The sequence below is a fragment of the Oryza sativa genome, chromosome 10, assembly GCF_034140825.1.
Source record: "Oryza sativa Japonica Group chromosome 10, ASM3414082v1".
In the NCBI taxonomy this organism is placed as follows: domain Eukaryota; kingdom Viridiplantae; phylum Streptophyta; class Magnoliopsida; order Poales; family Poaceae; genus Oryza; species Oryza sativa.
In genome coordinates this window covers 3821035-3847460 of record NC_089044.1, presented here as the reverse complement: position 1 = coordinate 3847460, position 26426 = coordinate 3821035, and the positions used below count along the sequence as shown (strand labels likewise).

The window sequence follows — 26426 nt, the reverse complement described above, 5'->3', positions numbered from 1 at the left end:
GGGCCTCGTAGTACGCCTCCAAGGCTGGGTAAGTCGGCGGTTGTCCCTCCTTGGCCATCCTACATGAAAAAGTAATAAATTCACCGTTAGTTACCAATGTGACATATATTAAAAGAAAATGAATGCGAGAGCATGAGTAGGAAAACAAAATATTTACCTCCCTAACACTTATATTTTTTTTGGACTTCTTCTTTTTTGGACGCGTAGGACACTTAGTTTTCTTGTGACCCTCCTGGTGACACAACGAGCATCATTTTGCACCGGCGCAGCATCAAGTTGAACGCATGAAGGTGGTTTCCTTCCAGAACCACCCAGACCCGAGTCCATTTCGTTCTTGAATCGTTTCGATCTCCTCTTCCCTCTTGTTTTAATCTTCAAATTTGGGTCAGCAACAAATTCTTCACCATCGTACGGTGGCCACTGTGTGGGGTCGAGGTATGGCTCAAAGCGACTTGCCCATGTGTTCACAACGGCTCTTGAAGAGAACTGATACGGCATTCGGTTGGGAGATTCCTCATCAATTGCATGAATCATATAAACGTGTATAAGATGTGAGCAAGGCATATGGTAGAGCAATGGCCTTTGGCAAGAACATGAGTTCCCCTCACCTTCAACTTTGAAGGCTCTTGCGCCGAATCTAACACCACCACGCGTTATACCACCCCTCTCTGTGACCTCGTATGTCTTTTTCTGCTTATCAAAACACCTTGCAGTGTGTTTGTTCGCCTTACTTTTTTGCACCTTCATCTTACTATCAACCTTGGTGGACCAACGCTGCCCTAACTGGACTCGCTTCAAAGCTTCATCATGTCTGTTCACAAAGTAGTCATTGCACTTCATGAACGTAAATGATACTATGGCCGTCACTGGAAGCTTATGAACACCAACTAGCACGCTATTGAACTGTTCGGCCATGTTGGTTGTCATGTAACCCCACCGGCGGCCATTTCTATCGTATGCACGAGACCACTTATCTTTATCCAACAACTCATCTTCAAGCCATTTACGAGGACCTTCGGGAATACGCTGCCTTAGTGCCTCAACATCCCTCTCAAATATCCACTTCTCGTCAATCTGACATATCCTTAGGAGCTCTTTTGTCTGATACTTGTCCGCACCGGCCTTGTGGAAATTAGCACTGAAGTGCCTCATGCACCACCGGTGGTGAACCGGTGGCAATCCTGGAATAGGAGTCGTCATGGCATTCATTATACCAGCATGTCGATCTGAGATAATACAAACCTCCCTATGCGGCCCAACCACAACCCGTCGGACAAGATCGATAAACTAGCACCAGTCTCGTGAATTCTCTTTTTCCACCAAGGCAAAAGCTAAAGGTACAAGTTGGTCCTCCGCATCAGCTGATAATGCAGTCATCAAGGCACCACCGTATTTCCCAGTTAGGAAGGTTGCATCTATAGCTAGTACTGGCCTACAATGCTTAAAAGCCTCAATGGAAGGACCAAAGCACCAGAATGCACGCATAAAAATTTTCTTGGTCACAACATCAACGTTGACAACCCTGTCAGGATGAGTATCGATGTGGTAGATCATACTGGGATTCCTCTGCTTAATGGCTTGCAGCAAAGTGGGCAAACGAACATACGCTTCACCCCATTCACCGTAAATGAGCTTCATAGCCTCCTCTCGTGCCCTCCAAGCCTTGCCATACTTCACCCTATACTGGAAAACCTCAAATATATACAAAGCTAACGCAGAAGCAGAGAGTGTAGGTTGCAGTTTTATGGCATTGAATAACCTATTTGCTATGAACTTTGATGTCAGCTGCCGGTGGCTCCCTGAACCTTCGGCAGTAGCACAACTATGTTTCTTACCTACCCGTGATATCCTCCACGTGCCACTAGACCTCTTAGTTGCATGGACCTTCCATTTGCACCGTGGGTTTTCACATTTAATAGTGTACCTCCTATTTGCGGCAGAATTGACAACACGGTATGGACGATGGTGCACGATGGCGTACTCCTGGAGCCATAGCTTCAATGCGACCATGGATGGGAACTCTAAACCCTTTCTGAGACCATCCACCTGGAATGGTTCTAGCAACTGATCTAGGTTGATGCCGCCATCTAGTAGTGCACCATGGGCATGTGTTAGGTCCCTAAACTCAGGAATGTCCGGCTTCCTCCCAAACACCTTCTCAAACGCACGACATTCCTCTAATGCTAACTTGTCATTATTAGTAAGTGGAGGGAATGGACGGTCATCATCAGAGTCTTCAGCAAGTTCAACATCATATTGCTCAACACTTGCCTCCTCGTCAACATCATCTCTATTGACTTCTACAGAGACAGAATCGTGACCACCACTCAATTCGACATAAAAGTAATCATCTGGATTCACATATTGGCCTGCTACTTCTGTCGGGTATTCAGGGTTGACTCCGTACGACGACCAATGAACACTCGCCGACAAATGTTCACTTAGATCAAGCCCCTCTTGTACTAACTCCCTTTTCATCACCCTCGCTGCATCCACATCATCAGTACCGCAATATCTCTTTGATGGTCCTGCCTCCCATAAATCATTTCCAAGCAAAGGTCTCTTCTTCTCTCCTTCACCCTCCAAGTCTTCTCGTACCAACTCACTCTTACTTGCACCCCCTCCACGACGAGAATAATATGTCACAAAATTCTTCTAAACGTAATGATAAGAAGGAGATTTGTTTAGATCCAAATTTTCTACGGTACGAACTAACTTTGATGCAAACACCTCTAGAGATCTAAACTGAGACTCTTTTACCAAATCAAAGTAAACTTCCCATTCCAACTGACCTATCACATTTAATATATACTTATGCCCTTGACCAACATCGTATCTCCCATAAAAACGAATCTCCACATTATCCTCGGTCCATCCAAGAACTTCTTTCACTCGTGACCTTAGTTCATCTAGAGTTGGGTGGGTGGGAAACAAAATGGTCTTCAATGACATATCCTCAAACTCAACATGTGCACCAACATAAGGTTCCACCACTCTACCACCGTAGTAAACACGAACAAGTCTATCCATCTACACCAAAAAATCAAATGTAACTTTGCAACAAAAATTAAATCTTCATTCCTAAACGTAGTCCAAACCGACATATTATAACCAATGCATAACTTAAATTGTCCCAAAGCTACTACTCCAAAAAAATATTTAATCCACCTACAACTATCAACAAGTTTACTAGTGCATTACACATCGAAATATTACAAATACTCCGTCATACAACCCAAACCTCCGTCATGCCTCAACCATAATTTTTCATCCATCCATCCAACCAAACCATCCAAAAATTAACATTACCACATATATGGTTAAAAAAATCATGACACCAATGAGTACATTGCAAACATATAGCACTACAACAAGCCAATCCTAAGAACAAATGCTAAAAATCATAAATTTGGGTAAAAAAGGGGTTCTAGGGTTACCCACCGATCTACAAATTCAACCAATAAAAACGAAAAAAAAGGGGGAATGAAGGAGTCTACCTTTCTCTTCGATTTCCACAAAAAATCCCGTGAAAAACGGCTTCAAATTGATTGGATTTGAGGTGGAGAGGTGAGGGGGAGAGAGAGGGGAAGAACTCCTGCGCTGCTGCTCGGGCTGGGACTTGGCGAAAATGGGAGTGGGGAGGAGAAAGGTGGTGGGGCCCACGGGGTTTAAGGGTCGGCCCACAGAGGAGGGCGCGCCAGCCATGCTGGCGCCGTGGTATGAGGGGCGGCGCCAGTGTGGCTGGCGCCCCCATTCTGCCTAGTCAGCACCTCCACGACAGCCCTAGTGCCACGGTGGCACGGGCACGGCGCCAGTGTGGCTGGCGCCGCCATGTTAGGGTACGGCACCAGCCACTCTGGCGTCCCAAAAAGGACCATTTCTGGTTTAAGTTTTCCTAGGAGTCTATTTGTAAAATAAGTTTTTAAAAAGGACCAAATTGTAAAAATTTCAGTCGTTGACCCCTCACCGCTGGCAAGATCACCCCAGATAGGTCCGCCATCCGCTCGCACGCCGGTGAATCACCGCACTGATTTTAGCTCTTTTGCCTGCCAACCCGCGCGCACCTCCTGCTCGCGCTGGCGGCGCTGCCGGCCGGAGGGCTAGCGCCTGCCCACCAGCCCATCCCCTTGCTTTTTCATCCGCCTGTCCCTCTTCTGCCTGTCTGCTTGCCCCTGCAATGTCCCTGCACGCAGAATGCAGGGAGTAGATTTTTCTTTGCATTTTTTTTACAGAGGCATAGAGGATTCCAGTGGAAAGACAATATTTTTTTCTTTGGGTCGAGACATACAGGATTAAGGAGAGAGACAGTGGTATATATTCAATTTTTTTCTTTGAAACAGCATATAGGATAATATTTCAGTAGTTTGGTTAAATATATACTCTATAGTTTGTGCTGTTCGTGTATAATGCACCTGATAATTAACTTTTACATCGAGATGATCTTGTAAAATATTTATCTTTTAATTATTGAGATGTTAAATTAGACGTAAACCTATAGTCTATATTAATATAAAAGAGAATAATAAATATGGTCTAAAAAATGGGGGCTGCTGGTGGAGTTGAAGGCATTTGTAGGGTCCTAGGAAATTGGGGGCAGCCCTCATTTGGTTTTTTGGGGCTTTAAAATGAGGGCTTCTGCTAAAGATGCTCTTAGGTAACTCCATTTGTGAGGCATGGGGGCATGTGATAAGAGGAAAAAAAACAAAAAAAGTCAAGAAAAAGTATGGGTAATTCATGTATTTTCTGCACTGCATTCCAGGTCGTGATCTAGTCATTGTTTTTAGATTGACTAAAACTGCGACTACATTTTTCAAGTCTACCTTGGTCTTCGTGACGATCCAGCAAGAATCTTGGGAGAGGTAAATCGTTCAAAGGGAACTCCATTCTATATTTTTCTAACGACAGTATATCATTCTCTTTTCTAGAAAAGAGTACTGGCTATTTTCAATATACGCGAAAAAAATGCAGATGTGATTAGTTAAAATTTGAGTCATGCTGTGGTCCAGTAATTTATTCTACTTAATTAAGTAGCACGGAAAATGCCAGACACTGATAAATAACAAATTGAAATTAATGATATCATTAAACAAAGGTGTTTCGTGCACGCGCCATTTGTATATGTACAAGTAGTCACATGCCGACTTGACCCGGATCGAGTCCAATTGAATGAATTTCTTATAAATATAGTGAAATCCAGCACACATCTGAGCAACTCCCACATGGAGTAGCCCCAAATTATTGGGCAAAATTAAGCTAAAGTGAACTAATTAGCAGACAACATTTCCCACTATGTTAAAAAAAAAAAGCCGACGCCAACTCCAACCAGTACACTTGCTCCAGTCAACATGTACGTAGTTCCTTGACAAAACCAAGTGGATAAAAAGAATTGCACATGTCTGCTATGTTATATATGTATCTTAATTGCAATCTGTCTCCTGTAGGTTTAATTTCTTTGTTTTCCAAAACTTTGTTTAAAGAAAACTTTAGATACATATGGGCTATTTGGTAGAGTTCCAACTTCTAAATTTAGTTTTAGGAGTTGGATCTGGAGTGGAGTTGTGTAGCAGCCTAAACTTAGCTCCACCTCTCTAGTTTATTTTGCAATAGCGTTCTACCCAGCTCCACTCCTATTTTAGGGTAAAGCTAAAACTGTTTGGCTAAGCTTTTGTTTAGGCTTGTAATCTGTGGTACTATGTTGACTTAAAATTAAATCTTTTGGCTGCCACGCGACTATTGTAGCCAGGCAACATATTGTTCGCCGAAAATTATTACGGTGGTGTAACATGACCAATAGGTTTACTTTTGGAAAATAGTTTTCGATGAGTTATACTGTTTTTATCTTAAAAATATATTCAACATATAAAAAGAAAGTCTCTCTTGTACTACATGCTGTCATGTCTCTATGGTCTGGTCATTGTCAGGTGGGCTACTGTAACACATGGAAATATCTGCCGTGACGACGTTCGGACACATGGAGAAGTCGCTTGCCTGATTGCATCACTCTCTATGACTGTTTGTCTGTATCTACACGTATTGTAGTTACCACGTGTGATTGGGGGCAAGAAAAGAAAGTAGCGTGCGAAATTCGTCCACGTCTGCACGGCCCCATATATTAACTAACATATGGATGGGTACTTATTAATTTAATTTGCAGTATTAATGTACGATCTTATACTTTTGCCCAATACTTCTTGCGGTTTTCCAATAACGCAGTTGACTTTAATTTTACGTTTACGATCACGCCTTAATAACTTTTAAAAATATATAAAAAATAATTAGTTATTTTTTAAAAATATATAAAAATAAGTCACAATAAAATAATTAGTTGTATTTTTAATATGATGATTGGTCAAATGTAATTATATGTTCTCTTCTTACTCCAAACTCTTTTACTCCCTCCGGCTCTAAATATTGTAACTAGGATGATTACGAATCTGGACGAGTATTTTACATCATGAAATTTATTTTGGCATATTATTATAAAATTTGAAGGGCAAATATCTCTGAATTAAAAATTAAAAATTACAGCTTAATTAAAAACAAAAAATATCACTTAAAGACATATTTCTATAAGTGGTTGGGCTAGAGTATGCATAGCTGTTGTTTTTTACAACAGTTTTAATAGTTATATGTAATCCTTGTAGGATCGAACGACGATAACTAAGCCAACCATAGATGGGTGAATGGTTGTAGTACCCCAAAACCAAAACTTTTAGTGGAACTAAAAGTTACCCTCAAATCGATGAATTACGGTCTGACCGAAGTAGATTAGCCGGTCTGACCAAGCCAAAGCCGTCGGTCTGACCGATGTAGATTGCCCGGTCTAACCACCCGAAAATTGCTTCTGCCTCCTGTCGCCGTCGCCGGTCTAACCGCCACTGACCCACCGGTCTGACCGCCGCACCACCGCTGATCTGATCGCAGGTACGACCGCCGAACCCGAGCAAACAAAAATTGAAGATCTGTCAAAGTAAATGACAACTTTATTACTTCTCTCTGTGTTTAGAAAGTGCAACAACATCACTCCTCACAAAAATCTCGACTAAACTCGAAACCCTAACTATTCTGTCAACTCAATGCTATCTAAAGCGATACCGGGAGGCCACCCTCCCTCACTATTTATATATGAGGTAGGTAGCGAACCAAACTCATACAAGAAGTCCTAATCCCTTTAGGAAATCTTCCTATACAGTAAACCAACTTTACAAATTCCAATTGTACCAAATTCGACTCTGTATCCCATACGCACACAATATCTCCATCATATGCCATATGGAATCTTCACCAACCACGCGCATTGATCTTTAGCCTAAGTATCTCGTATGATATCTGACCGTCCGGATATCACCTTATCTCCAAATTGACTCCCGATCCATCATCGACAATACTCTCCTGAGGCACTAAGACACCTACACATGAATCAAACAAAGAAACCATATTCCGACACCAAGCTATTTCCAACTTGACTTATTATTAGCAAACAACAGTATTACATATTCATAGTATCCATCTAGAAGCCATAAACACAAATTATCTAATGATATCCAATGAAACAACCCGAAACCGCAACCGACACAGAGTCGGCCGGTCAGACCGCGGGCTGCCCGGTCTGGCTACTAGATACACACCGGTCTGACCAGCAACCCATGCCCGGTCTGACTGGACCAAATCTCCAGCACTCCTTGTTTAACACCTGTAACTCCAATCATCTCCAAAACCACTTCACTAATAATCTCCAAATATTAAAACCAATAAACTCAGATGCCAATTATTCATCACAGAATAAGAATCAAACGATTTTACAATCCTAATCTTTCTCAAACCAGAAAAAAAAATCTTCAAAATCAACGGCTCATTCCTGTATCGATCAAATTTCGCTCCTATTACATCTGGCGACTAACGTCGAACCAAAATGAAAGATATTGTCGGAGAGCAATTGATATATAATAAGTCATTTGGTCATATCATGTCATCACTCTGCAGAGAATCCGATCCGACGAAGACATTATTACAAGGACACTGCAACCAACAGAAAACCTCCAATGCGACATGTGTCACAATATCAAGAATGTCACCGTGGGACGTCCGAAACCAGTCCATTGCTACCCAAAGCCTGATTACTAGCAGTTCAATATACAGTAAACGGTTCTTAATTACTCCCTCCATACTCATACTAATCGTTTAGAATAGCAACACGGTCTCTAAAACACAACTTTGATTTCTTATTTCTATAAAAATATTTATTGAAAAGTGATATATGTATACTTTTATAAAAGTATTTTTCAAGATAAATCTATACATATATTTTTTACATTTTCAAACTCAACAACTTGAGAATTATTTATAATTTATATTCATAAGGTTTAACTTACACATTGTCTTTAATGACTTTTTTTATGAGTATGGATGGAATACAACGTGAATCATCAATAACCAATAACCAATAGATTGGACCGTAAACAGAACGTGTGCATGCGTAAGAGTGGTTTGGCGGGTCAAACAGGGTGTGACGTGCTACAACTCGATTGGACCGTTCGATACATTTTTTTTCTCTTTCTTATGTTTAATGCAAGTGGTCTTGATTAAATCATTATTAAGAGGCGTAATTAACTGATCTGTCCCCCCAAGATCGCGTGAAACCAGTGCAAATTGTTCAGTGTCGTAATTCATCTGGTGAAGCTCCCGTGCAACTGTACCTTGAAAAATACTATGTTTGTCGTCCTCTAGAACATTGAGCGGTATGGACATCGACATGTCCAAAATGCATCGTGGCGCAATTTATCTGCTAAAACGGAAGAACGATTGCCCGCTTATCTCACTTCTGATTTATTTTTTCTTCTAAATTTTATACTACCATATAGAAAATAAACTAGCAAGCGGATTTTTATGAAGATAGCGGAACTACCCACTTGCATCCCTAGTGCTTCCATGTTTATTTTTTAAAGTAGCTTCCCAATTAACATATTTTTAAAGTGTAAAATGGTTTTGAGAGATATCGAAATTTACACTAAAAATTTACACACACACATATATATACATGTATACATGTATATATATACACACATATACATATATACATGTATATATACATACACACACATATATATACTAGTAATCGTGCACGTGCAATGCACGTTTTTCACAATATATATTCCATCAATCTAATATTTTGCAGACTCAATATATAGCCAAACCGATTCATTTCGATCCATAGAAGAATGAAGAATCAAAACTTCCTGAAAATTATATTCAGGCTGAAAAGGGGGAAAACAAAACTATACTGTATGCGAACAGAGTACATTGCACAAGGATCCATGTAAGAAAGAAATAAATCATTGGAAAAATGGAAGAAATCTATCATCATTTGAATATCTATACAAATGACAATGAAAGAAATTAGAAATTCTCATAGTGCAACCAAAGCACAGGGGATTTTGAAATATCGAAGAAATACAAAATCTGATAGTACTGAGTTTCGAACTAATGAGAATGTATTATAAATCTGCATGCATTCCATATATCTCGAAAATGAAGTTGATCCTTCATCAAGACCACCTTAAATTTATTATACAATTTGGGGCCTTCAGTTTAAACTTTGCATTGAATTCTTCCTGAAACTGAACACAATTCATAGATCAAACATAAGAAATAAATATATAATTTTAGTAGGCTATCCAATCCGTTTACATATAACAGATATTATATCATAGATATTATGTCATAGTTCAATATGATGCTATCAAGCCCCGAAGAGTCTGACTCTACATGCCCCATTGTTAATGGAACATACTGCTAAGAAAAGTTGCTTTTGGTCCATAAAATCTTGTATTGTCTATGGGACCTTGGATTTATTTCTATCCATAAATTTAAGTGAAGCAAGCATCTTTTTATGGCTCCTTTTTACCTGGTGAGGCTCTCAACAATCAATAATCAAATTAATTTAACAACAATGACATAAAAATGGATGGTACAGCTGTAAAAAAACTCAGTTTATCATTTAATAAGGAAAATCTACTGCAAAAAGTATTAAAATAACAATGTAAATAAATATGCAAATATAAAAGATACAATGCCACCAATATTCATTTCTTTTAATCAGGGATTTTCTACTTAAATCAGCTAATAATCACTTTAAATGATCACATTTGCTGAAAAGGGAAGCTAACTACTGGAAAATAAATCAATGATATATCTCAAAACAAATAGGAGCAAATTTTCTCTCCACACTAAGTTCGATGACTCATGTTGCATGTGATAGTTGAAACTGATCATATAAAACTATGCATACTTTTTTTACCTCTATAACTACTCATGTGTGCATATGTAAAAGGGAATAGATCCATTAAGTGGCCCCAAGGGTTATTACATGCACCTAGCTTAAATGCGCATGCCTTATGTTAAACAAATGAATGGCAGTGAAATGTATCAAACAGTGAGCATCGATGTTCATAGGAATCAAATAGGATAGTCAATGTACCATACTTTTAGCAATCAACAAGTGAAGCCAGAAGGGGATTTCTCAGGGGACAAGCATCTAAGTTCAGAACAAATGGTTGTGATGGATGGGAACCAAGAGCAATTGTGACCTCGAGATTGCGATGGTGGCAGAAACATAGAAAAGTGAGGCGGTCAATGCAACTCCTCATGAATTTGCATAGGGTAGTAACAATAGATGTACGTTAATAGATCCCTTGATATCCTATTCAAATAGAGTGTTAGTATATAGTATATTAGCTTTAAACTGATCCACCCAATGGGTTTTGCAAATGTCAAGCATGGCTGCAAGCAATGGAAGCAAGAGATGTAGAATCAGTTGTAGCATGTCCAACATGCAGGAATAAAGCTTATGAAAGTCTTCATGACTCAGAGAGGCAACTAAGCAGAACAAACATTTTGTACCTTATCTTTGAGTTCAACTGATCCATCATGTTTACGCGGGAATCAAGCAGGTGCAAATGTATGTTTAGCTGCTTGCAGCATAATTATCGACCGAAATGCAAATCAATGGTGCACCAACACGGCAATGAACAAAGTTCCCTACTCACCTCAGTACCTCACAGTGTCCAAGAGCCTCTTTTAAAGCCATTATATCAAGCATCAAAAGCAAATCCACAATTTCTAATTCCAATGATACAAATCAGCAGAAACACATTAGTGTGTCACGATAAATTAACGAATTTCAACAGCAAACAACAGTACATACTGCAGGGAAACTGGATATTACTGACCTTAAGTGCATCCAAATCAGATCCCACCTTCGAGGCTTTGATATTTACTCATGGAGAAGCAAGATCATCACTGCACGCAACAAAACAAAACAATCCCAGTTGAATCAGGCAAAACTGGCTGTAATTAGGGAGACAGTTCACCAAATGCTATCGAGTATCAAGAGAAAGAGAGAGAGACAGAGACAGAGCGGATGGATGGATGCACCGGCAAGGGCAGCCTGCGCCGCTGAATTACTACTCCGTGTCCTCCAACACGCGCTTCATGGCACCGAGCTCCGCCGCGCGCGGATGTCATGAGTCATGACCACTCACAAGCCTATCGAGCTTGAAACCGCCCCCATTGCCTCTCCGCGGCGCCACAAGCTTCCTCCTCACCGTCGTCACTGAGTAGGCCTGATCCAGTGGCCCCACGGTGCCTCAGAGGTTGGAATCGTTGGATATATACTTGGATCTGATGGAGAAGAAGGCCAAACGGGTCTGGTGGTGGAGGAGACTGGTGGATTCGATGGGAGCTTGGGGGAGGTGCCAGCCATTACTGATTTGGGGAGGTGGCCTCCCAACAGAGCGATGGTGACCAAGGCGCAGCGGCATCTCATCAACATCGTTTCCAGAGGAGAAGCGATAGGACGTGCGCCATCTGCCGCTTGTAACCCTAGCTCCACCTCTGTGCCCGCGCGATGATCTCGAGGGCACCCTACGCTGACGCTAGCTTCTTGTTGGCCACCTCGTTGGTCGTCGCTGCATCTGCGAGCGGCTCGCGCCGCGCCTCGAGAAGCAGCGCTAGGCTATTAGCGGGAGCAAGGGGGCTCGCGTCATCTGGGGAAGATGGAGAAACGGCGGTGTTATCGCGAGCGGCGGTGTTAACGCTAGGAGGATGGCACATCGAGCGAAAATAGCGGTGGAGATAGAATGGGGCCTGCGATGTGGGTGGACGGCAGGGATTAGGGCTCAGGGCGACGCAGATGCGGATGAACGGTAGGGATTTCATAAGTTGATTTGGCCTGTAGGATTGAAAGAGGTGGCTCCTCCTTTTTATATTAGTATAGATATATAGAGTAGCTCTATTATACACCCCTCCCCTAGAATAACTATTCTACACCTCCTCCCACCTCCTATCCGTCCCCACCCCCTCCCTCCCGTCGCTCCTCCCCTCCCGCGCCCCCTCCATCCCCACCTCCCTCCTTCCCCGTCGCTCCTCTCTCCGATTCCCCCTCCTCCCGATTTCTCATCCTCCCCCCCAATCTCAACTTTTCTTCTTTTTTTTTCTTTCCCTCCTTCTTCTCTCTTCCTCCTCCCGATTTCTCATCCTCCCCCCAATCTCAACTTTTCTTCTTTTTTTTTCTCTCCGTCTTCTCTCTTCCTCCTCCCGATTTCTCATCCTCCCCCAATCTCAACTTTTCTTATGTTTTTTTTCTCTCCCTCCTTCTCTCTTTTTTAGAAAAATTAAAAATACCCCCTCTCCCGTAGCTCCTTCCTCCTCCCCCCAATCTCAACTTCAAGACTTGAACCCATCTCATCCTTCCCCAATCTCAACTTTTCTTCTTTTTTTTCTCTCCCTCCTTCTCTCTTTTTTAGAACAATTAAAAATACCCCCTGTCCCGTCACTCCTCCCTCCTCCCGATTTCTCATCCTCCCCCAAATCTCAACTTCAAGACTTGAACCCATGATCTCATGGTTCATAGCGAGCACTTCTAATCAAATCACCATATGATGATTTATGACCAAATCAGTTATGTACCTATAACAATCATACCTTGTTACTATGATTCGGTAGTAACATTATCTTAGAAAGGTAGTAACATCATATGTTACTGCAAAAAGTATAGGTTGTTACTGTACACTTTATAGGTTGTTACTGCACTTTTGGCAGTAACAATATGACGAAATTTGCAGTAACAGAGAACATGCATCGTAACAGTGGCCCTATAGTAGTAATGTTTTTTTAGATCTAGAGTATTTTAAATCTCAATCTTTAGAGAGTACTAACGTACACATCATGTCTTATTTTTCTAACCCATTTGCATCATGGTGTTCGTAAAAAAAAAAGTGCTTAACGAAACTGAAACCATCATAACTATTTTTTAACGTTGTTACTGCGAAAAGCAAACGTGTTACTGCATATTGGCCATCGTGTTACTACGCTGTTCCAGTGAGACGAGAACTAAAAAAGAGGTAAATCACAATCTTTAGAGAGCAATATCTCTCACATCATATCTTGTATTTCCAATCCGTTTGCACCATAAAGTTCATAAAAAAACACTTAACGAAACTAGATCCATCATGGCTACTTTTTGACGTTGTTACTGCGATAATGCTGTCTTGTTACTGCAGGATGACCGTCCTGTTACTGCACGATTCCTACAATACGAGAGCAGCAAAGTGGTGGGCGGGTTTGACCGGTGGGAGGACGCTTTGACCGAGGTAGGAGGAGGGGTTTTGGGCCCTAGGGAGGGTGGGGGAGGTGGGTTTGACCCATGGGAGGGGGGGGTGTAGAATAGTTATTCTAGGGGAGGGGTGTAGAATAGATTCACTATATATATATATACACACACACACATACATACATACATACATACATACATACATACATACATACATACATACATACATACATACATACATACATATATATCATTAAATTTTTTAAAGAGAAACTGGTCCAGTGGCAAGATGTATCTATTGGGATGAAAACGGAGCGGATACGAATGTGTAATGCTCATACGATATCCGTTTTCATATTTTTTTGCCGGATACGAAAACAAATACGAATAGCACGGATATGGAAACAAATACAAATTATCTTGAATATGAATAAGGATCAAATATGATCGGACATGAATATGGAAACATTTTTTTCTCGGAACACGGAAACCACCTCAATTTCTAATAGAAACAAATATCATCGTACATAATTAGCTCATTTTATATAAAATATAGTATAATTTATAAAAATTATGTAAAAGTCTAATAATAATAATGTGGACTAGTGTTAAGATATGTGTTACTATTAAAATCTAAAAAGGTAGATTGAAGGTTATAGAGTTATTAAGAAATAGGGTGTTCACCGGATATCCGTATTATTATCCATATATATCGGAAACCCCGATACTATATCCGTATTCGTATCCGAACTATCTGTTTCGAAAGGTATCTATATTATCCGTTTCGAAAGGTATCTATATTCGTTTTAATTTCTCTGGAGCAGATGAAAACTATCCGTTCAGTTTTCATCCCTAGTATCTACCCACGATTTATTTTCACATTTATTTCTTACGCCACATGTTAAATTGATCATTGATTGCAGTGCTTGTTCATGTGCTTACTTGCTATTCACAAATGGACTGATAATAAGTAGATCGATTTAGTCTCCTGCTAAAACACTCAATACAAATAGAAGAGTTTGCTGTCTCTTTAATACGATGCCATCAATTGCAATTAAACTACAGTTCATGTCGTAATCAAAAGATCAAACCTGTAAATTTACAACTCTGTGAGTATATATAATTTACAGCATCCTCCACTCATGAGCTTCGGGTGTTCATACCTCTTCTTTACACCTAATTAATGTTAGTGGTCTTGGCCTAATTTTTCCATTTTTTTCTTTCAAAAGTCAATGGTGGAGCGTGTATGTGTCGATCGGTATAATAGCATGCTTAACCCCTGTCAATTAATCCAACTTTATGTAGGTTAAATGGTAGGATTTATTGGAAAAATACCACTTTCCTAGTTTAAACTATTTTGCCACAGTACTAATTATTATATCAACACCATGCATGAAATTGTTCGCTTTTCTGTATAATATTATTTTTCAATAATTTTCTCGCTTCGCATTACACGAGTCTTATTTTAAGGTGAATTTTTTTTAGTGAAAAGGCGTTTTTTTAAGGTGAAATTTGTGGAGTGAATGATAGTAACATTATACTTCGAGTTTTTCAGGATGTTTAATTTAATTATTATTTGCATAGGACGTAAGATTGGTTTAGAACACCAATATTTAAAATCATATACAAATTACCATGAAAAAATAAATTTTCTTTTACATAGGTTATCTTGTTGGATATGGTTTTTTTTTTTAAAAAAGCTGATTTTAGTTGGGTGCGGGCGTTGTTTAATTGTTTGAGTGAAAAATGGAGTTACTTGGAGCTTTACCTTTATACAATTAGAAATTAATTTTTATAGTAAAATTGTGTTTGGCGAACATGAACCATACCTTGTTTTTTCACAGCAAGATATACCGACAAACACATCACCTTAATCACAAACTCTCTAGTACACCGTGTTTGAACACGCTTAATAGTCGTTAGCTAAGTATAAATCCTAACTTCTTCAAAAAAATCAGTACTCCCTCAGTTTCATATATATTACTTACCATTCTAGCATTTCATTTTTTTTATCAAATTACTTATATGGTTCTCACAATTCAAAGCCTTTTTAGAGGTGATCTTATCTCCACCTTTTCATCAATATAGTCATGCATTAATACAGTCATAAACTCCCAATAACTCCCATTGGTTTATATGCTTTGAAAACAAAAAAAATTGAGATGTATTTAATGGGGCAACTATGTAATCTTCGATATCCTTTTGATTTGTATGAGATTTGCTAGAACCACAAGTAATTTGAAACAGATATACTTCCAGCTATGCATAATTGTGTGTGCCAGGAGTTAAAGCGGTGGCTGGTTGGATTGATGCACCTCTTTTGAGAAAATAAAAGAGAAACCAAATTAAAATCTCAACCTATAGCTTCAAGAAAACAAAATATTTAATCCCTTGTTGGTCTCCTCCCTATCATATCTACAAGATATATATATATATATATATATATATATATATATATATATATATATATATATATATATATATATATATATATATATATATATATATATATATATATATATATATATATCCAGCTAATCTCTCTCCTCATGCCATCTCTATATAAACCCATCAACTTGCCTCACTTGAAGCTACAATCAAGAAATCCACATTTCTCCTCGGAAAGTCAAAGGCAAGAAACACCATGGATGCCACTGCCATCGGCAACGGCGCCCTGCACTCCAATGGCGCCGGCGCCGACACCAAAGGGAAGCCGATCAAATGCAAAGGTGAGAATTAAAACGACATCGATCGCCTTCTATATCTAGCTTCGTCCTCCTCTCCGGCCATCGTCGGCCGGCAAGCTTTTCTTGCCGGCCGGCCGGTGTGATCGATGATGATGAGATGACGATCGACGACGACGATCATGCGTGTGCAGCGGCGGTGGCGCACGGCCCCGGCGAGGCGCTGGTGATGGAGGAGGTGGAGGTGGCGCCGCCGGCGAGGATGGAGGTGCGCCTCAAGGTGCTCTTCACCTCTATCTGCCATACCGACCTCAGCGCCTGGAAAGGAGAGGTATATATCTTTCTACACATATATATACACATACAAATACATATATAGAGAGATGTATATAAAAAGATAGACGAATATGCAGTAATCGTGTTCATGAAATTTTGCTAATTAAGTTACTTAACTTCTTTTGTATGAAGGAAAGCATACACAATTCTGTCTTCTATATCAAAGATGTACACAATTGAATTATTTCTCGAGCATTGTTAATTGATTGATTCTTGCCTTGTCCTTCAATCTGTCTGTTCATGTGATGCTGCTGTTTTGGCTGGCGTGATGATGATGATGATGATAGAACGAGCTTCAGCGAAAGTTTCCTCGCATATTGGGTCATGAGGCAGCAGGGTGAGTACTACACCTTTGATCTTTCACCCTCTTTTAATTTTTATCCTCCTTTTTTCTCTAGTTAAAAGTTATTTTTCTCTGTGTTTTTTCCTCTCTTTATAATAACTAAGCTCTTGAAAATTCATCTGTTGCTTTAATTTACATGCATGTTCGTTTTGAACAAGCAAATGCAAAAAAAAGGTTCTTGAGGAAAATTAATTAGGTACTATGTAAGTATATATGTAACAATTAATTAAACTGGCTGAAAGATAAAAGTGGTTGAAATAGGATTTTTAGCTTTAGTTCAGTAGAGAATTAATATATATAGGAAAGACCAAAAGGCTAGTCTGAAATTTCTGTTGCAATTGAATTTTTTTCTTTTGTATAAAGTGATGTTGCATTTTTGACTTTGCTTGCAAAAAAGCTAATGGTGAAATGATGGTCAACTTCATCTTAAGAAAAGTCATCTTGGACGTCCTAATGGTACTACATTAGAGATCACCGTCAAGATACTCCAAAAGATGGTTTTTAAGAAACCAAGAATTATTAAGCAAATAAAAAAAAATCCGATATGATGTCTACATAACCAGGGTTACACCAGACACGTGCTAATAAGTGGATTTATTAGAGTTGCTTGATCAGAAACTGGTCGTGCTTTCGATCTTAATTACAATTGGTGCATGCCAACAAGCTAGAGATATCTTTTTTGTCTGACATAAAGTAGGATCGATGTATGGCGATTAGATCGATCATGTGACAGATAACCAGTTGTTAATAAATACAAATACAATTAATTATTGTTAGTTGGCAGATGAAGACGATATATAGAACGCCGGCTCCCCAAAAGCATAGGTCCAACAATCCAGCTTAGCTCACATGGGATTAGACGATACCTCATATGCTTGATTATTCTTTGTACCAGCCTCACATATTTTCATCAATTGTGTTCCATTTCATTTTAATAAAAAATTTCGGATCACTTTGGCATATAAATCTAGTCTACATACAAGTGATGTTTATGGGAAATGTAAAACCTTTATCCTTTTTTTTATTTAGCGCAAATGAGCTCATCATTAATTTTAACAATGTTTTTACATGGTTGCGCTAGAATCAACTTTACTCTCCATTTCTCATGTTTAATGGAATGAATATTTGCATGTTTTCACAAAACTGAATACATCTTGTCATAGTAAAAGCACTCATCCTAAAGAGTATATTTTTGGCACATTAAAGACGTTACCATTTTTATACAACACCTGATAGCAATATGCAACTAAAAAAACAGGGTGGTGGAGAGCGTGGGAGAGGGTGTGGAGGATCTTGCCCCTGGAGATCATGTTGTCCCCATCTTCACCGGCGAGTGTGGTGCGTGCACCTACTGCGAGTCCAGCAAGAGCAACCTATGCAAAACCTACCGTGTCAACCCATTCAAGAGCACCATGGTCACCGATGGTGGCACGAGGTTCACCATGATCGACCGCTCCTCCGGTGCACGCAACCCGGTCTACCATTTTCTCAACACTTCCACCTTTGCTGAGTACACTGTGATTGACTCCGCTTGCGCTGTCAAGATCAACCCTAAGGCTCCCTTGGAGAAGATGAGTCTCCTCAGCTGTGGGGTCTCCACAGGTAAGCAACCGTGACTTGGTCCTATATAGTGAAGAAAATATTGTCCTATCTCCGTTCCAGAATAATTGTATTTCTACCATTCAAATTTTGTTAAAAAAATGTATTTATGCTGTGGTGGGACTGATCAACCTTCCTTTTAATCAAATTTAAAAATGGTTTTTAACTTTCTTTTTAATCAAGTGTATGTATGGAATGTGTACATATAGTGTGATTATTAATAGTGGTAAATTGTGTTGGTTGCTAATATGTCTTTATTTCTCTAAAAATGTAATTATTCTAGGATGGAGATAGTATATACTCAATAATAGGCATTTTAGTTTTGTATTAGGATTTTTTTTTTAAAATGACATGAATTGCTCTTACACTGATGAGCCAAGTTAATTTTTTGAGACAGGAGTTACGACTATATCTCCTTGAACTTATAACCTAGAAGTTACAACCACTGTTTTATAAACTATACACTACTCCCTTCGTCCCAAAATGTAACCATTTTAGCTACGGACACATGTGTGTCTAGATTCATAGCTAAAAATTGCTATATTTTGGGACGGAGGTAGTAGTTAACAAGCCAACATAAAAGTATATATAAACCATAAAGGAGAAACAGGCAGGGGCACCCATGATCTTGAACAGAAAATTTGTTGAGATGCTGTCTGTCAATACATGGAAATTCAGCTAGCTGGATTAACATGACACATGGACAAACTGGCTAGCATGCATCTGGACACTCATGGACTTGTCAAGTGCCGACTAGATATCGATGTTTCCTTTGATTTTATTTGAAATCCAACAGTCCAGCATGGGACACCTTGGATACGGATGCCAGTAGATTGGTTACTCTGTCCAACTCTGAAACTGAACAAAACCAAGCTCCATGTCCAGCCCACAATGCTACAGAGATTGGTCTCTGCAGCATGGCCCTCCATTTGATTTTTTTGGGTACTTATCCCTGTTTATTAATTTAGATGATAATGGTGGGCATTTGCTTCTATCATTGTGATATCGATGTGTGAAAATGAAAGCCTTAAAGTTTGATTGATACTGCATATATATGGAAGTGTAGATTTCTTGAAAGTTTAATGTGAGAGTTTAATGTTTTGAATTTAATTAGCAATCGTTCATTTAGATAATGAATTAAAAATTGTTTATGATTTTGCTGTTAATTAGGAGTGGGAGCTGCATGGAACACTGCAAACGTCTCCAAGGGGTCCACAGTGGCAATATTTGGGCTTGGTGCCATTGGTCTTGCGGTAAGTAAATTAGTTACTGAGAAATACTCAGGCAATAAAATATTTTTTCTACAAATATGTGTTTTCTAGCGTTTTTATAACGTACATTTCATTTGGCAACAAAATATATGTTTGTAATAATTAGGATGCGAAAAGGCAAACAAAAGAAAATAAATTTTGATTATTTTAAAATTCTTTTAGGTTGCCGAAGGTGCCAGATTGAGAGGAGCATCTCGAATCATCGGAGTTGACATAAACCCTGAAAAATTCTCCAAAGGTGCGTATTTTAGCCACGTATATATTTCCGCTGTTCCTTTTTTTACTTTTTTTTTCCTTTAGTTGGCCAATTTTTACGTCTTTGTCATGCACCGCAGAAAAAAAATTGTCGTTCAATTTGTGCCAGCGTGAATTTAATTAATACATTGGTCTCGTTAGAATATGATGTGACCGAACTAATTTCTGGCCCCATTTTCCCGATCAGTGATCAGTTGATTGAGATAGAAAAATTTGCATAATCACGAAATTATAAATGCAATAGTAATTTTGACAACTGATGACCATCATGTCACTTTCCAAGTGATGCATCCAGAGCAAAAGAACTCTTGAACTTTCCACGTGGTATGAGTTGTTAATTGCTCAAAGGTACATTTGTTATCCAATATCCTAGTGAGTATTTTGCTAGTCAATTTCAAGTTAGTGGTAGATTAACCCGAGTAAACTGAGACACAAGTCACACAATGCCACTTCCAAAAAGAAAAAAAAAACATGAGAGTGCTAGACAGATCATCTAAGACCTGTTCTTGCAACTGAGTTATCCATAAACGTACAAAGCATCGTAATCAGACGTATAGATTCATTTGGTTATTGTGTTATTTTCTTTGACCGGACCATAAGCCTATGAGCAGCTTCTATCTTGAGGACGATCTTAAGTTCCTGTGCAATGTATATATGAGACCAACCTTTATGGACCGATCACACTCCAGACTCCTTCGATCGGGAGACTTTCAGTAGCAGATCTAGAAAATAATATTATTGTTGTCACTCTTTAAATACTTCCCCGGACTGATAATATTTATCGTTTTAGACAAGAGTGATGTCAAACTTTAGAATCTTTGATTATGAATCATTTTTAAAATATTTATCTTTCAAATATGGTGACTACATGTATATATTAGTCTTAAAAAATAATTTAATAAAAATCATATATTTGTTAACATTTTATACATATTATAATGAAAAATAATGGTCACTGTCGTTTTTTTTTAAGAATGTGCCCTCGTCCAAAACGATAAGGATTATCAACCTGAAGGGGTACAGTGGTATCAAAACATAGGGTTAGCATCCTCGCCATTAGGGGGTAAATGTCGAGGCAAACAGTAAAATGTGAGGGATGCTACAGTGTTTTACCATCTTTACAGTAAAAATCACAGTGAAAAATTGATTAATTATTTTACTGGGATTACTGTAGCAATTGATTTCGTGCATCCATACTTGATCCAATGGCTAAAAATAGCTAATGGCATTATGGATCACTGTAGTTCTCTACCATTCGAGTTTGAATGGCAGAGGATACAAACCCCAAAACATGAGCATTTTTCTATTGCTGATGTGCATTAATAGTGACATTAGCGGGAAGTCATTTGGGTCATATGACCCCAATGCTTACATGCTAACACCATCTCTAAAGGAGATGTAAAAATAACTCATGCCCCGTGTTTCTAAACTTGCTTTTATTTTTAAGTAGGAAGGTAGCCCGCGCATATGCGCGTGCATCTTATTTAATGTACGTAAAATTTTATACGAATATCCATGTGTGGATGACTTTGTCTTAAAAAATACTCTTTTACTATATCTAAACAAAAAATGAACTTATTTAATATGTTTTGAATGCTAGTTATAATTTTCTTCTGATTACCCTTGCAGCACATAAATTCTAAACTAAAATTACTCGAGTCAGTACACTTCTCAATTTATGAGAAAGTATTGTCGAAACAATATATGTAGTTCCTATGAGAAAATTTTGGGTATTTTGATTTCCTACAGAGATAACTTACCCCCAAACATTTTCTCAAAATATCCAATTTTTTTGTTAGATGCTATTTGAAGTTTTACATATTTTCATTCCATTAGCGCTGCTAAAAGTTTGAATATTTCTATTTAGAATGGGTTTTTAAACCATATTTTTAAAAAAAACAGATAAAATTTGTTTATTTTCATGTCCATTTTTTAAAGAAATTTGGAGAATTCCATTCTATGAAGCAACTTTGAAATTATTTGATCTCTGCAATTTAGGTTGAAAACATAAGTGGGTTGAGCCTACAACCTGACATGGGGTAAAGTCATCTCTTCTAAATTATCTCACTTTAATAGAGTAAGAAATATTAAAATAGAGGTCATGTAATAAATACACATTTCTAGATTGTTCTACACTAAATGTTAGGAGTTTACAATGTAGCGTAGCAAGTTCTACGAAAATTAAATAAATGACATGATTTTTAATTCCTATATGGAAGTGACTCATTATATTGGTAAGGCCACCTCATCATTGTTTCACTACTAAGATTCTTTGTTGCAACCCGCATGCTTATACGATCAATATGATATGTTGTCTATAAAAAAATAACGCTAGATGGGGTACACATTATGACTAAAAACAATATCATTTAAAGTTTTTCTCTAATTTATTAGTGACTTCATAGATCATATATATAATTTAGATGCTATGATCATTTAAAGATTATTTATTTATCTCCTAAGTCGATCATTTATTGATAAAAAGCTCAAATATCAAATTGTATGGGCAAATAGCCCCCATATACATGTTGAGAGAATTTAATTAAGTTGATAGAAAGTTGTTAGGTGTCTAACCAGATATAACTAATGGGTGTACCAGCTTTATTAAAAATTAAGGTGGGATATTCCGATTTTCAATGACGAATTTTAATATCTTTTTTATTTAGTGTTTGCCTCAAGATGGATGTGGGTCTAGAATGTAATTTTTATGTTGGCATTTAAATATAGTCAATATGAATATGAAAGTATTGATTTCACTAAAAATATAATAGTTCAAACAGATCGTAAGTTGAATATATGATTTGAAAAGTTATAATTATTTTAATTTATATTGTTCCAAGTTATAGTAAGAGAAGAAAGAGAAGAACATGGACAGTGGGATACCTGTTTAGACCTTACATGTGGAAGGTTCATTTATAGTTTTTTTCTCCATAAAGATAATTTTAATTTTAGTTATCATAAATAAAGATAAAAAATAAGAGAAAAGGAACAACACACACCGCACGGGGACAGAAAGGGAGGGAGGGGGTGTTTTTTCATAAAAAAATGATTGTTCTAACAACCTATGTGTTGGATGTTTACGGTCGGATGTTTTGTTTTTCCTCTCATAATTTTGTATGATTTTTTTAAACTTAAAAGAGACCCCTAGTGGTTTAGAAATATTTATAGGATGTTTAATGTAGTTTTAAGTCTTTAACATTGTAGGGGCAGGGAGGAAGGAAATGAGGTTTGGGAGTTTTTTAAAATAAAAATCTAATAACAACCTAAATGATATGTCCACGATTTAAGTCGATACCAATAGTTGGATGTTTTGTTTTTAAATTTTTATGATTTTCTCTAATTTAGAAGTGTCACTAGGTGGTTTAGAAACATTTATAAGATGGTTAATGTGCTTTAACGCTGCATGGGAGCGCGGAGGGAGGTTTGGGATGTTTTTTTAAAAGATTTTATTTTTTTAGATTTTATCTAATTTAAGAGTACTATATACTCCCTCCGTCCCATAAAAACTCAAATTAGAATATGATGTGACATATCCAAGAGCAACGAATCTGGACATATGTTTAAAAATATTTATATGATGTTGAATAAACTATTTATTAGGAGAGAATATATAAAGAGTTGGCTAGATCTAATATGTTAATGGGCTTTTTAGGCCCATAAAAAGTATTTTATTTTAATTGTTATGGGGATTAAAAAAAAGAGAGGAACGATGGTTGGAGGGATCATACATACATGCGCACCAAGGCTGACGTCCGGACTCCGGACATAGATTTTTTTTTCCTTTGATTGAAGATAAATCTAACGATCAAAATTAATGGGCCCACTAATTTAAATGAAAATCAATGATCAGATTTTTACTATTTTATTAGAGTGATACATGGCGACTCTAGAGCGTTTATAGGATGCCACATGACAGTCTAGGAACGTTTGTAGGAAGTTTAATGGACTTTTAGTATATAATAGATAGAACTGCATGAGTTCTAAAAAAAGCTCCGTCCTTAGAGATTGGTTATACTTATTTCTTTTTGATTTATGTTTTTACATGAATTCCTTCAAAACAGTGTGATATTAGTTCAATTTCTCTCACTGGTGGATTGATAATTCCTAAACAAGTGAGAGTAAGACCTAACAAAATTGGTTAAGCAAAACTATTGAGCTGCACAAGTAACTGAACAAATTAAAGCACAGGAATTTGAATTTACCATGAAAAAAATCCACATAAACCTCAACAATTACAAATGACAGAATGAACCGAGCTCTTTTCGTTCTTAGATCTCATAGTTATTGCTGACGTTGCATATAATAAATAATTCTGAATTTCTAATGTCAATGGTTGATAATCGTAATATGGATGACATCGTGAATGAGAAAAATCTTGTCAGTCTGATATTTCGCATGCTCCAGAAGATGCTAAATAATCCAACTTTTCATGAAAACGCCACGAGTTGAAAATTATTTTAGGCGTGCACGCCTTCCTTTTGTTCACTGTCAGAAGCAACAAGTGACAAATAAGTTCATACAAGATCTGTCCATTTTTCTTGTTGAAAATAGGAGAAAGGACGTACCATGTCTCGTTCATTGCTGCGGAATTTGGCGTGTTCGTTTTCCAATAGTTTTTCAGTCAAAGTATGTCCCATGGAGGCATTATTTATCTTTGACAAAATTCAAGTTCATTTCTCTATCAACCGAAAGGACAGAAAAAAAGTTGCTCCAGCTGGGAGTTCTCTGTTTACAAGGTCTTCACAAATCTTCAACAAAATTCTCTGCTTAAATTTATCAACAAAATAGCAATCTCTGTTTTGAAAAAGTTGCACTAGATGCAATAGTAGGAGTTAGAAGTCCCATTTTGCAGTAAAAAAAATCATGAATTTCTTAGGTTGCATCTAAGCATGGGCGGCCTGAAATGTTTGTGCAGGCAAAGAGATGGGCATCACTGACTTCATCAACTCGAAGGCATCTGGCAAGCCTGTCCACGAGGTACAAATAATTTGGCCGCTTACATAACCACACTGAACTTCGTTTTCCTATGTTGGCAATTTAAACATTTTTCAAAACATTGTCCTGATATTTTATATTTAGGTTATCATGGAGATGACAGATGGCGGTGTCGACTACAGCTTCGAGTGCACCGGCATCACCGATGTTCTACGGGAGGCCTTCGTTTCCACACATGATGTAAGCGGTGAAAATATCCGGTGTTTTTACCGCTCTTTGAAAAACTATACAAATAGTTATGAAAAAATTTGCGTTGTTTCATTAAAACTAAACCTGTATTCTGAATGAAATGGAATTCAGGGATGGGGCCTGACCGTTGTGCTGGGGATCCATGCAACGCCCAGGATGCTGCCGCTGCATCCAATGGAGTTATTTGACGGCCGTCGGATCACTGGCTGCGTTTTTGGTGACTTCAAGGGAAAGTCCCAGCTGCCTGAAATCGTGGAGAAGTGCATGCAGGGTGTAAGTACCGAAATTGTTTTGACCAATTTCATTGAGTCAGATTAATGCAAATGTTTAATGGATGGTAATTTTGATTCTGTAACAGGAGATTAACATAAATTTTGATGGGTTCATAACACAAGAGTTGCCCTTCGCCGACATCAACAAAGCTTTCCAGCTGCTGGAAGAGGGGAAGTCACTCAGATGTCTGCTCCATGTCTGATGAAACTTGTGGATTGTAAATTTGAATACACAATAAATGAATCATAAATGTTTTCGCGGTTTCAAGGTGTATAATTTTCATATGCATGTATGTTTTGTACATAAAATGGGTTGAACTTCGTTAAAGAAAAGACAAATTGTTAATTAGTAGAATGCAGTATTAATATTTGTAACAGGTGAGTGTGGGTGTGCAGTCGCGAGAATTGAGCACACGATTGGTTACATACATGCTCGAGTTGCTAGTCAGTAGGGCCACACACCATTTTTATCTATTACATACGAGTTACAGTCTAATTTTATTATAGTTACATATAAATGTTCTCTACCAAAAAAACTGTCTGAATGTTGATATTTGTAATAGAGTTAGCACAGGTTTCTTCTGTATACTATTATCATGGTTTCCTACACAATAATTGTAAAATGTTCTTTTGAATTTAGGGATCTCCATTGCTTGTGTCCGTTTTACATTTGCAAAGATCTCAAATATGGATGAGAACTTTCAAACCGAACAACAATTTCAGTTTGAAAGAAATAAAACATGTAGTAGTAGAAATTACAATACAGCGTCCAATTGCAGAAACGATTCCAAAGTGCACAGAGCGTCTGTGCACATAGGCCGGTTTAGGCCGCTAGCGCTACACTGTCAACTGCAGCTTGGGCCTCCTAGGGCT

The 26426-nt window shown here is 38.1% G+C and overlaps 1 protein-coding gene across 1 annotated transcript; it reads left to right on the top strand.

Moving 5' to 3' along the window:
• Positions 1-16202: 16202 nt before the first annotated feature.
• Positions 16203-25981, top strand: LOC4348152 (alcohol dehydrogenase-like 4). The gene is made up of 10 exons (XM_015757258.3): positions 16203-16338; positions 16488-16624; positions 16917-16966; positions 18231-18574; positions 19742-19824; positions 20005-20080; positions 25013-25074; positions 25177-25272; positions 25393-25554; positions 25640-25981. Exons 1-10 carry the CDS (start codon positions 16254-16256, stop codon positions 25754-25756), a joined length of 1212 nt encoding a protein of 403 aa, XP_015612744.1. The 5' UTR covers positions 16203-16253; the 3' UTR covers positions 25757-25981.
• Positions 25982-26426: the final 445 nt, after the last annotated feature.